This window comes from Leptonychotes weddellii, chromosome 10, assembly GCF_054177405.1.
Source record: "Leptonychotes weddellii isolate Sample4059 chromosome 10, ASM5417740v2, whole genome shotgun sequence".
Taxonomy (NCBI): Eukaryota; Metazoa; Chordata; class Mammalia; order Carnivora; family Phocidae; genus Leptonychotes; species Leptonychotes weddellii.
In genome coordinates this window covers 54036130-54046996 of record NC_138378.1, presented here as the reverse complement: position 1 = coordinate 54046996, position 10867 = coordinate 54036130, and the positions used below count along the sequence as shown (strand labels likewise).

Here is a 10867-nt window from a genome sequence, read left to right as displayed (position 1 = left end):
CATGAGAGGGGGAAGGTCAGAGGGAGAAGCAGACTCCCTGCCGAGCAGGGAGCCCGATGCGGGACTCGATCCCGGGACTCCAGGATCATGACCTGAGCCGAAGGCAGTCACCCAACCGACTGAGCCACCCAGGCGCCCTCGGGTGGTTTTTTAAATGGAGTTCCGCACTGAAGTCTGAGCACCTCTGGTCTGAGGTAGCAGCACAACTGCCCTTCTGGAAATACACTCAGGGACGAGGGTGCCAGGTGAAACTAACCTCTTATAATTGGTATTTTCCGATCTCTCTCTCTCTCTGCTGAGTACTTCGAGGTAAATTCACCTAAATTAAATGCTCTTGTGGTGAAACACCACTGTATCCATAATTATGTGGCAATGATATCATCCCACGTTTTTTCCCAGAATGCCCTTATTAAGGCAGTTAGATTAACATGCATCTTTTAAGATTATGTTGATTTTTTTTTTTTTAAGAAGTTTTAACCAATCTATATGAGTAGCTCAGAAAATCAAAGATCAATGACCCACAGGCCTGCCCTTCGGGGCTATGTTCCTCCTCTGGGGAGAAGACAGACTTCCCTAAATAATAAAACAGGATTGTGACATAGGACGCTGTCCCTGCTCAAAATACGTGCTGCTTTTAAATCCTTTTTCAGCAGCCGGCTTGATGTTCACACCCTACCTTGGTTGGTTAGGGATTGGCAGCTTTGAAATTCAGTTACTTTAGCAATCACCCTTCAGGTTGCAGACACAACACTGAAATCTGCAACTTGCCAAAGAACCAAGAACTGCTAAAATAACACATCTGAGATTACCAGAGGCACTCTGCTCGCTGCCCCGAGGGACTCGATGGAGTCCCTGCGCTTCCTCCGTAGGAGACCTCTGTTCAGGGTAGTCATGCTGTCCAAACAGATCACACTCAGGAAACTGTTACCAGCTTCCCCAAAACTGCAGTTCCCTTCTGCCGGTCCCTGGCAACGCTTTCACAATCAGACTATAACCAAAGGACACTATGGCAGATTTTTCTTAACGCTGGATGTCTTTAAAGAACTACCCTTTTAGGATGACACTATGGATTTACTACCTTTTTTGGTGTTAAGATAGCTTTTCTTGCATGAAAATGGTAACTGATGGTGGGTTTTTAACATCCTTCCTTGACAAGATAAAAAGTTGGCAACGTGTACCAGTCTGTCACAATGCTTTTTTTTTTAAAAAAGATTTTATTTATTTATTCGTGAGAGACAGAGAGAGAGGGAGAATGGCAGAGGCAGAAGGAGAAGCAGACTCCCCACGGAGCAGGGAGCCCGACGCGGGACTCGATCCCAGGACCCCAGGATCATGACCTGAGCCGAAGGCAGAGGCTTAACGACTGAGCCACCCAGGCGCCCTTTTCTTTCTTTTTTATTTGTTTATTCATGAGAGAGAGAGAATTGTCACAATGCTTTTGACATTTTCTTGGTCCTTGGATTCCAGACTTGGGAATTATTTCTCCATTGAATGAGGACTTAACACAGCAGGAGGTATTGTCCTTCCGAGTGAATCCAGCCATTAAGCTGTTCCTTTGAAGGCTAGAAACATGCTTGCTCTAAAGAAACAAAAAGTTAATTTCAAAAATGAAATCAAATTTAATATTTAAAATCAGTCATACATACTTGGGTGACTAAAATGACCACACTGATGAGAAAGTCCAAAGACTTGCCATACAAGGACGACTGGAAGAAACTCCAATCAATAAGTTTGCAAAAATCGTCTAATTTCTGAAAAATAAGATGGGGCCGTTAAAGGAGGGACTTGATTCTTTTCATTGGAACCCTTGGCTTTCTAAGAAAGATTGGAAAGAAGAAACCCAAAGCAATCAAAATGGAAATTGCAAATAGAAATGTTATCTTCCAAAGAAGAGAGGGGCTAAACCTCAGACTGGGGAATCCCATCGAAGAACTGATCTCAGTTTTTTGCGGGCTGTGGACAACAGTTACTGAGGGAAATGGAAAGAAACACCCCATGTTGATCTAGACTTTGGAAAATGCATTTGGTAGGGCAGGACACGAAACGGTGCTTGGCCAGGAAGAAGTCCTGGCTGTGAAACCACTTGGTGAACTCTGTCTACCAGCTGTGGGGTGCAGAGCTGGTAAAGCAGTGGCAGCCAAGCCTGGGAGAGTCACCCCAGAATCACCCGGTCCTTTATAACCACGCTCGCCCCACACACGCAGTCAAGTGTCCCCTGCCATGGTGGTTCTTCTAGAGCTCTAGTCACTGCAGCTGCTTATGTGACAGTATTGTTAGCTCTAACTCCAGCCTCCGGTTCCAGCTCAAGAACTCCTCGCTGTAGGCACAGGGGGTGGTCTGAGGTCCCCACCTACATGGGAACGCCATGAGAACAGAGCCTGGTCTGTTTCACTGCAAAATCCTAGACCGAGAACAGAGCCTGCACCTAGTGAGCTGGCGTTGAGGCCTGCCTGCCTGCCAGGGGCCTTTATTCTAGTGCTTAGTCATTCTTCTGAATTCTTGGTGGTTTTCCCTCCTTTGATGTTTTTATTTGTAAGAGAAAAGGGGTGTAGGGGAATTTTCTAGTCCTTCACTCTAGCAAACCACTGGGCTGGAATCAGCTGTGCTCTGCTTGGGACTGCAACTCCCTACCTCCCCACCCAGAAGCCCAACAGGCCCCTGTGAACATGGTCGAGTCTTAGGAGCATGGTTCTCAGCTGGGGTACAGAGCAGAATTAGCCGTTGGCTTCTTAAGACTCCAGGTGTCTGTGCCCACCTCAAGCCAACGGACTCCGAGCATGCAAGCGTGGGATTCAGGTACGTGTGGTTTTAATAAGCTCTGGTTACGAAGCATCACTTGAGGGCAGTGGTTTTCAAGCACCTGGCCCAGCAGCAGCAGCAGCATCACCTGGGAGCCTATTAGAAATGCAAACTCAGCCTCCTCCACAGACCTCCTGAATCAGACACTTGGAGGGTGAGGCCCGGGCAGCGGTCTATGGGTTAGCAAGCCCTCCAGGTGATTCTGAGGCTCACTCCAGTTCTCCAGTTGAAGAAACTCTGCTTTAGGTCATCTCTTTGGGTCTGAGTGCACAACAAAGTTTTTGTTTTTGTTTTTTGTTTGCTTGTTTGTTTGATTCCTAAGCAGCTAGGAGAAAGTGTCTAAATGAATGTCATTCGGTTATTTCCTAGCTTGTAGCCCTGACCTCACAGCTCCCCTGCTGACACATTAATTCAGCAAACCTAGTCACAGGTCAGTCTTTGTCTTGCTCTCTCTTTTTTTTTTTTTTTTTAAGATTTTACTTATTTATTTATTTGAGCGAGGGAGAGCTCGAGCAGGGGAGAGAGACAGAAGCGGGGCTCGATCCCAGGACCCTGAGATCATGACCTGAGCTGAAGGCAGGCGCTTAACCACCTGAGCCACCCAGGCACCCCACTCTTTGTCTCTTAATTTCCCCTAGAGCATTTGCCCTTTCCTCCCCCAGTCAGGCACCACTGGGCAGCCTGCAGGGCCCATCTTAAATTTTATTCCCTCCTGAAAGCTTTTATTTTGTCTTTTCCCATAGAAAATAAGTGCCCATCACATTTATTTTGGTCTTTCTTATGGCTCGTGTATTCTCTTTACCTCCCGTCCCAGGCAACCTTGGGCAAGTAACTTAACCTCTCTGTTTCCTCATCTGTAAAACGGAAATAATACTAGCACCTACTTCTTCAAATGAGTTAATACTTGTTGAGGTGCTTAGAATAGTACTCAAGTGTCAATTCTAAAAGTAATTATTCCTAGCATTGAACAATGGGTATATAACATTCTGTAGTGTATGGCACATAAATCTAGCTTTTCTCACTGACAATTTTAGGGCACTAAGCATTTTGTACTTTTTGTAGCTGTCTTTATCCTCCCAAAAAGCTTAGTTGTAAAGCTTTTTGATAGCAAGTAATTTTTCTTTCCCAACTCTGAATCTCCTTCTCCCAAAGTACCTAATATATGCTCAGTGAATGCTTATGACATTGCACTGAACTCCACAGGCAGTGTAGGCTAAGAAGTCCCAAAGGAGCCCTTCCTAAGCCTGTCCCCCATCTTCCCTGTCTTTGGGCCAGTGCCTTCAGGCCCTAGGTTCTTGATGATTTCATCCTTCCTCAAGGCCCTAGAGGAAGAAAATGGGTCTGCGTGCCTGGCTCTTGAGTCCAATGAACAATGCACTCTGCCAGGAATATCTCTCGTTCAGATAACAGGTTCCTCTGAAAATTATCCAGAATGGCCTAGACAGTTCTTCCTGTTTTTAATTACGTTCTAAAGAGCAGAATCTGAGCCATGTTTCTGACTCCTTGCCAAACAAATGAAAATTTTAAGACAGTGTTGTCCTGAGGCAGCAGTAGGTGGGAAGGGTAGGGAAGTGGTACCTGGAGACCACATGGTGTGGTGGTGTCATTACTAAATTGTACTGGGATAGGTTTTTAGGCATTGAAAATAGAGATGGTGACACAGAGGTTGAGGATCCCAACTACCTGGGGCTTCCTTGCCGCTTTATAAAGATGGCTGCCCTCCTACTTGAACTTGGACTTCCGCAGACTCTGAGTTAAGAGCAGAAGTGTGTCTGCAACCACAGTTGGCAGATGGTGGATGGTGTCCTCCAGGGGGCCCAGTCATGTTGGAGCTTGAGCCCCCACCTTGCCTCTTGGGGCAAACTTCTTTTTTAACAATTTGATGTGTAACGTGAACACTCTATGTTTTTAATTGCTGAATTATTGCAAGCCTCTGAGATTTTGCAATTTCAAGTAAGTGTTTTTTTATTACCATAATCTTTTACACTTCTATTATGTTTATGATAGTTTTCTAGAAGTCAGTAGTGTTCACCAAGTTAAGAGATACCTAAATTTCAGCCAGGCCTCTGATGAAGTCTATCCCGATGTTCTTGTAGATGAAATTCCGTGCACAGGATGGTCAGGTTAGGAGGATTTATAACTAGTAATGAATTGGTGAGAGTTTGGAGTAGGCGGGGGACGGGACAGGGAGCCGCTTCTAACACTCACCGATGCCCTCTGCCCTCCACACTGGCCCAGTCCACAGCTTCAGTAAGTATCTGATTGCAGGCATTTATGGCATGCTTATCACATTGAGGTTTACACAACTGTTGGATGATGAATGTGTTGTATGGAGCATCGGGGTTCTGGGAGGTACCGAAGAATCTTCCCCCAGTTAGTCACCCAGTAGTGCCCATTTTACTCCCTCACTGACTTCTCAAATCCATCTTCTCCTCCCTATCCCTTCCTTCCCTCATCATTTCTCTCCTAGACTACTGCCTGACCTTGTTGCTTGAAATAACCCCCCAGTGGCATTCCCTTGCCTCCAGAAGAATGTCCAGGCTCCTTTGCATGGCCTAGGAGGTTCTGAATGTCTTGTCCACAATACTTCTCTAGCCTTGTCTCTTGCTGTTCCCCATCTTGAACTCCATGCTGTAGTGATATCAGACTGCCTGTCGTTCCCCACATGGTCCATTCTGATTCATGCCTTTGGACCTTTGCTCTGCCTTCGGTGGCTCCAATACATTCTCCCCTCCCTTTCCCTTGAAAACTCAGATTATCATTTACACCACTGTATTGGAATTACCTGGTCATTCATTTCTCACTCTCAAACTAGACTAGAAACTCCTGAAGGTGTTCTTATTTTATTTAGCACCCAGCACATAGTAAGCAGGCAATAAGTGTTTTTTTGATCAGAAGTGAGAATACAAAAAGATCTTGGCAATCTAAAAGGGAGACCATAAAACTTAACAGGGAGATAAAATTTAACGGTGGTTCTACTTGGGTTTAAAACAAACAAACAAAGAAAACAAGTCCCGATTAAGGACTGAGTACAAGGTGGGAGAAAGATGACTCACCACGCTCAGTAGACCATGTAAAAAAAGAAAGGCTGTGGTTTCAGTTGACTTTAAGCTCCATGAGTCAACAGTGTGATGCAACTCCAGTAACCTAGTGTCAGAACAGGGAAAGTCATCGTCCTGTGGTCGTACCACACGGGAGAGTCATGTTCCATTCTATGACGCCAGACCTTAAGAGGGGTGAAGCATGTCCAAAGGAGGGCAGCTAGACTATTAAGAGAAGATGAACCCCACCATATGGGGAGTAGTTGAAGGAAGTAGGGGTGTTTCATCTGGAGAAGATGGGGGCTATCATGCCTGAAGGGTTCACTGAGAACCTCAAAATGCAGAATTAGGCCAGTGAGTAGAAAGTCTCAAGAGAACTTGGTGATACTTAGATCTCCTAACAATGGACTAGGCGGTCTGTCTTGTGAGCTCCGAGTCACTGTAGGGGTGGATTAGGAGCTTCTGAGGAAAGGTGCTATAGAGGGATCTGAGCCCCTGAAGGAAGTTTGGACTAGATGTCCTGCTCAACTCTGAGGCTTAGTAAGTCGGGAGGTCCCTGAGTTCATACCTATTAAGTGTTGGGGAGGGGTGCCAGGAGCACATTTTCTGATAGCAATGCCTTTTGTCCCTCTAGGGGAAACACTATGAATTACCTAAACAGAAATTGCTTCTGGGCAAATGTAATAAGTGACTAACCCACTTAGGTTCAGACTTCTGGTTCATGCCTTCAGACTTCTGAACCTAAGTGGGCTAGTCACTTATCACATCATTCGTGTGAAATCTATTCAAGAAAGGCATCTGGTAGTCCCACCCTGTGTACCCAGCGCCTTGCATTCTCCACTGAACTTTTGTGGAACTTTGAATAAAGTGATTACCTCTTTCCCTTCACTTTTTTGCTTTTTTAGCTGTGGAGCATCTTGGCTTCTGGGAGGACGTCAGAAGGATCATCTCGGGATCAGAGCTGATAACGGGATTCCCCTACACCTTCACGGTGCCAGGCCTGCCCCAGTACCTCCAGAGCCTCACCAAACTAGCCATCGCCACAGCCCAAGCTGGAGAGCAGACAGGGAACATTCCCATCTTCTTCTCTCAGCTGTTGGAGTCTTCTTTCCCTGAAGTGCGCCTGCTGACATTAGACGCCCTGCTGGATAGGTTCTCGACAGCAGCCTCTGGATTAGGAGAGAAGGGACTGCCACCCTTGCTGTGGAATATGGGAGGGACATTCTTGATGTTGGCTATGAAGGAAAATCACCCAGAATGCTTCTGCAAGGTAAAGTTTCTGGTGTACTGACCGTTTTCCCTTCTGCTCCCCTCACTCTTTGGCAAGCTCGCCGTAACAAGATCACGTAGGCAGGATTGGGTTGGGCTTCCCCAGGAGCAATAGGAAGGAGATGCCGCATCCAGTGGGCAAGGACTCTCTTTGTATAGTGCTTGTCATGGCTTTGTGCATGGAAGGGAGCTAAAAAAAAGTGATCACAATGGTAATGATGGCAATAAGCCAAGGTAGAGGTTGAGAGTAAGCCATCAGCACTCTAAGAAACGCAGCCTTGAAAATTGGTAGAATGTGGTAGAGGGTAGTCTTTGTCAACATGGCTGTTTGGGGACAGATGGCCACCTAGAAAGCATCATCAAAAGGAAAGGGCACTGGCCTAGGAATCGGGGCATCTAGACTCTGATCCCAGGTCACTAAGGTCCCCTGGGTGTGTCACTGCTCCACCCTGTCTTGGTCTCCCAAAAATATTAAGGGGGAAATAAGAAGTCAGTGATGCTTTTTGAAAGGTAGACCCCTTTATTGGTACAAGTGATGATTCTTTGGCTTCTGGAGACTTTTTCCTGAGTATTTTTTTTCCCGTGGATCTGACACACACAGATACTGAAGATTCTCCATTGCATGGACCCCAGCGAGTGGCTTCCGCAGACGGAGCACTGTATTCACCTCACCCCAAAGGAGTTCCTGATCTGGACGATGGATATTGCTTCCAATGAAAGGTTTGCCCCCAGTGCTCCCCGTGCATTCCGGCATGATGTGGGGTCTGTCCCAGCAGTCAGTCACATAGTGAACTCGGGCACGGTCCTCGCTGAAGGGCTTAGGTCCTGTGTTTCCTTCTAAATCTCAGCCTGGGAGCATGTTCTAAGCTCAAGCCATAGAATGATGTCAGAGTTTTCACATTAATAACCAAAAGGTAATCCCTTCTGGTGGCATTTGTGTGGCCCTGAGGTGAGCGTGTCCACCATTCGCAATGGCATGGATTACAGACTATTGACAAAAACCCATCTGTATACAAAGTACATTTGGTTTTATTTCTTTGTGTTTTTGGCTTACTTTTTCTAGGTCTGAAATTCAAAGTGTAGCTCTGAGACTTGCCTCCAGAGTGATCACCCACCACCTGCAGACGTGTGAGGAGGTAAGGCTGACTGGGCCTGTGGCCTAGGGTCTGGGTCTTCATGCTCTTATTTACCAGGAAAGCGTCGGTGAAAGTGAACTGTCTCAGCAAAGCAGAATCACTGGGGCATATGTATGTGTCGCCTCTACAAAAATGTTATTCATGTGGATGTTTCACTTTGGGTATAACTTCTGTAGAATTTTCTGAGCGCCACCATCAGCATTTCTTTTCTCTTGTCCTGGGCATGCTTGATTTGAGTCCATAAGGGTAACACAACCTCCTCTCATACAACACCAACACACAAACACACACACACACACACACACACACACCCAACCCTTTGTGGGTTTTTTTCCTATTTTTCTAGCTAGACTCTTTTTTCAAAGAGCGAGTGAGCAAGTCACTGGGATTGCACCCTGGCCAACTAAGTATGAAAATACATCCCTAAGGCTTAACTGTTCCCCCAGAACATGGCCCAGCTGGCTTTGTATGGAGGCCTGGATGTGCCCCCTCTGTCTCACATGTCCTTTGGGGGAAAGATGGAACCAAAGTAACCAAAACAGCTTCCTGGGAAGATGCCTTAAGACAAATACATGTATACTTAGGGGCATCAGAAAGCTGTCCCTATCAGAGTATTATTACAAGTAGAAGGCAGTCGATACTACAGTAATATTACCTGAAGCTCCTGGTTACACGTGACCACGCTGTGATGGTGGCAGCGTAACACCGTGGGTTCCAGTTCCTTACCGTAAAGCAGCACAGCCAGAGGTGTGGGAGATTGGGAGATGAACAAGGACGGAGGGACAGTGTCATGAGCAAGGAGGAGCGTTAGATCGTGACATTAAATGCCCTGCTAGGGAGGAGGCCGGAGGAATCCAGAGGAGGAAGGGAGTGCGAGGCTGCTAAGGAGAAGACTTCACGAAGGAGGTGGTTGTGTCCAGAGAGCGGCGGCTAGGCAGAGGGGACAGAGGGTGAGAGCTAAGCAGATCCACGGTTGCTGTGGGGCATTCAGAGGCAGGCCAGGGGGCCAAAGTTGGCTGGTCACCAGGAGAGACAAAGAGCCAAAAAAAAGTCAGTAGTGTGTGTTGGTGGGTTGAAGGGGAGAGGTTTGTAGGAAGGGAGAGGATTTGCTGAAAAGAAAACTACAGCCCAGAGGGAAAAAAAAGAAATTCTAAGAAAGCAGTCACAGGGCAGCCTGTCCCATCTGCCAAAAGACCTCGTTCTCATCCACAGACATTTTTAACCAGTATTCATGTGTGTCTTAGAGGCACTGCTTGGTACTTGAATGAAGCAGTATTTGGTAAAAATTGGGAGTTTTCCAGGGAGAGAAAAATTAACAAAACCATAGAGAAATGCATAAAAGAAGTTCCCAGGAAGACCTGGGTTTCTTTGTACGTTGGGAGTCGGCCTCTTCCTCAAGGTCTAAGATGCTCATCTGTTTAGTTCCACAGAGGCCCATCGTTAGTAATTTTGAACAATTAAAGAGGCTTCTTTGATACGGGAAGTAAAGTACATTTGGAACAATAATCCCCTTTCTAGAATACATAGAAAATCAGGGTTTAAAAGACGGGAACAATCCAGATGTCCATCAACTGATGAATGGGTAAACAAAATGTGGTATGTCCACTCAAAACAATACTGTTCAGTCACAAAAAATAATGAAGTGCTGATACATCTATAACATGGATGAACCTTAAAAATATGCTAAATGAAAGAAGCCTGTCATGAAAGACCACGTATTGTATGGTTCAGTTTATATGGAATGTCCAGAATAGACAAATCCATAGAGACTGAAAGTAGATTAGTGGTTTAGGGCTGGGAGCTGACAGGATGACAGGATGGGGGTTGTTAACTAAGGATTTCTCTTTTTGGTGATGAAGATGTTCTAAAATTGACTGTGGTAATGGTTGTACAAACCTGTGAATATACTAAGAATTCAACTATATACTTTAAATGGGTGAATTGTATGGTATGTGAATCGTATCTCAATAAAAAAAGCTGTTACTATAGAAAAATAGAGCTTTGTTGGAACCATAATGTTAGTTAGGATGCTGCTTTACATGTTATAGCAGAAACTCATAAATACAGTGGCTTAAACCAGATCACAGCAGTCAAAGCAGATACGGTGGCATGACACTATTGGGTCCCCAGACCCTTGGACCTTGTTCTGCTGTTTTCAACATGGCTTCCATCTGATGGTCCCAAATGGTTGCTCCAGCTTCCACCATCTTGTCCTTGTTCAGCTAGCAGGAAAGAGAAACCTGGGAAGTAAAGGTCACCTCTGTTTCCTAAGGCATGACCTAAAAATAATACACCATTAGTCAGAACTTAATCATATATTACTCCCAAGTGAAAGGGGGTCTGGGAAATGTAGTCTTTATGCCCAGCCCAAAATTTGAGGTTCTGTTACTAAAGATAGAAGGAGCATCTGGCTATGGGAAACAACAGTATTATTTGCTACCATAGTCTTTCCCCAGAAGGCTTGTCTTTACTGAAACTGTCAAATACACCAATGTTCTGATACCCTGATTTGCATCAGAAAGACTCCAGGAACTTTCTTGCTAGTTCTAGTGACTCAGTATTACTGAAAGACAAGTCACATTTTCTTCCCTGAGCTTGTTTATTTCTCCCTAGTTGGGTTGG

At 45.6% G+C, this 10867-nt stretch overlaps 1 protein-coding gene across 9 annotated transcripts in view; it reads left to right on the top strand.

Moving 5' to 3' along the window:
- The window catches only part of THADA (THADA armadillo repeat containing), a 328075-nt gene that overhangs the window by 261925 nt on the left and 55283 nt on the right, over positions 1-10867 (top strand). For 8 of the 9 annotated variants that reach the window (XM_081833473.1, XM_081833472.1, XM_081833471.1 and 5 more), the window contains 3 exons: positions 6746-7110; positions 7711-7829; positions 8173-8245. In XM_081833473.1, coding sequence (XP_081689599.1) covers positions 6746-7110; positions 7711-7829; positions 8173-8245 — 557 coding nt within the window. Of the gene's footprint in view, positions 1-6745; positions 7111-7710; positions 7830-8172; positions 8246-10867 lie in introns of those variants that run through there. The other variant, XR_014149251.1, reaches the window with a different exon arrangement.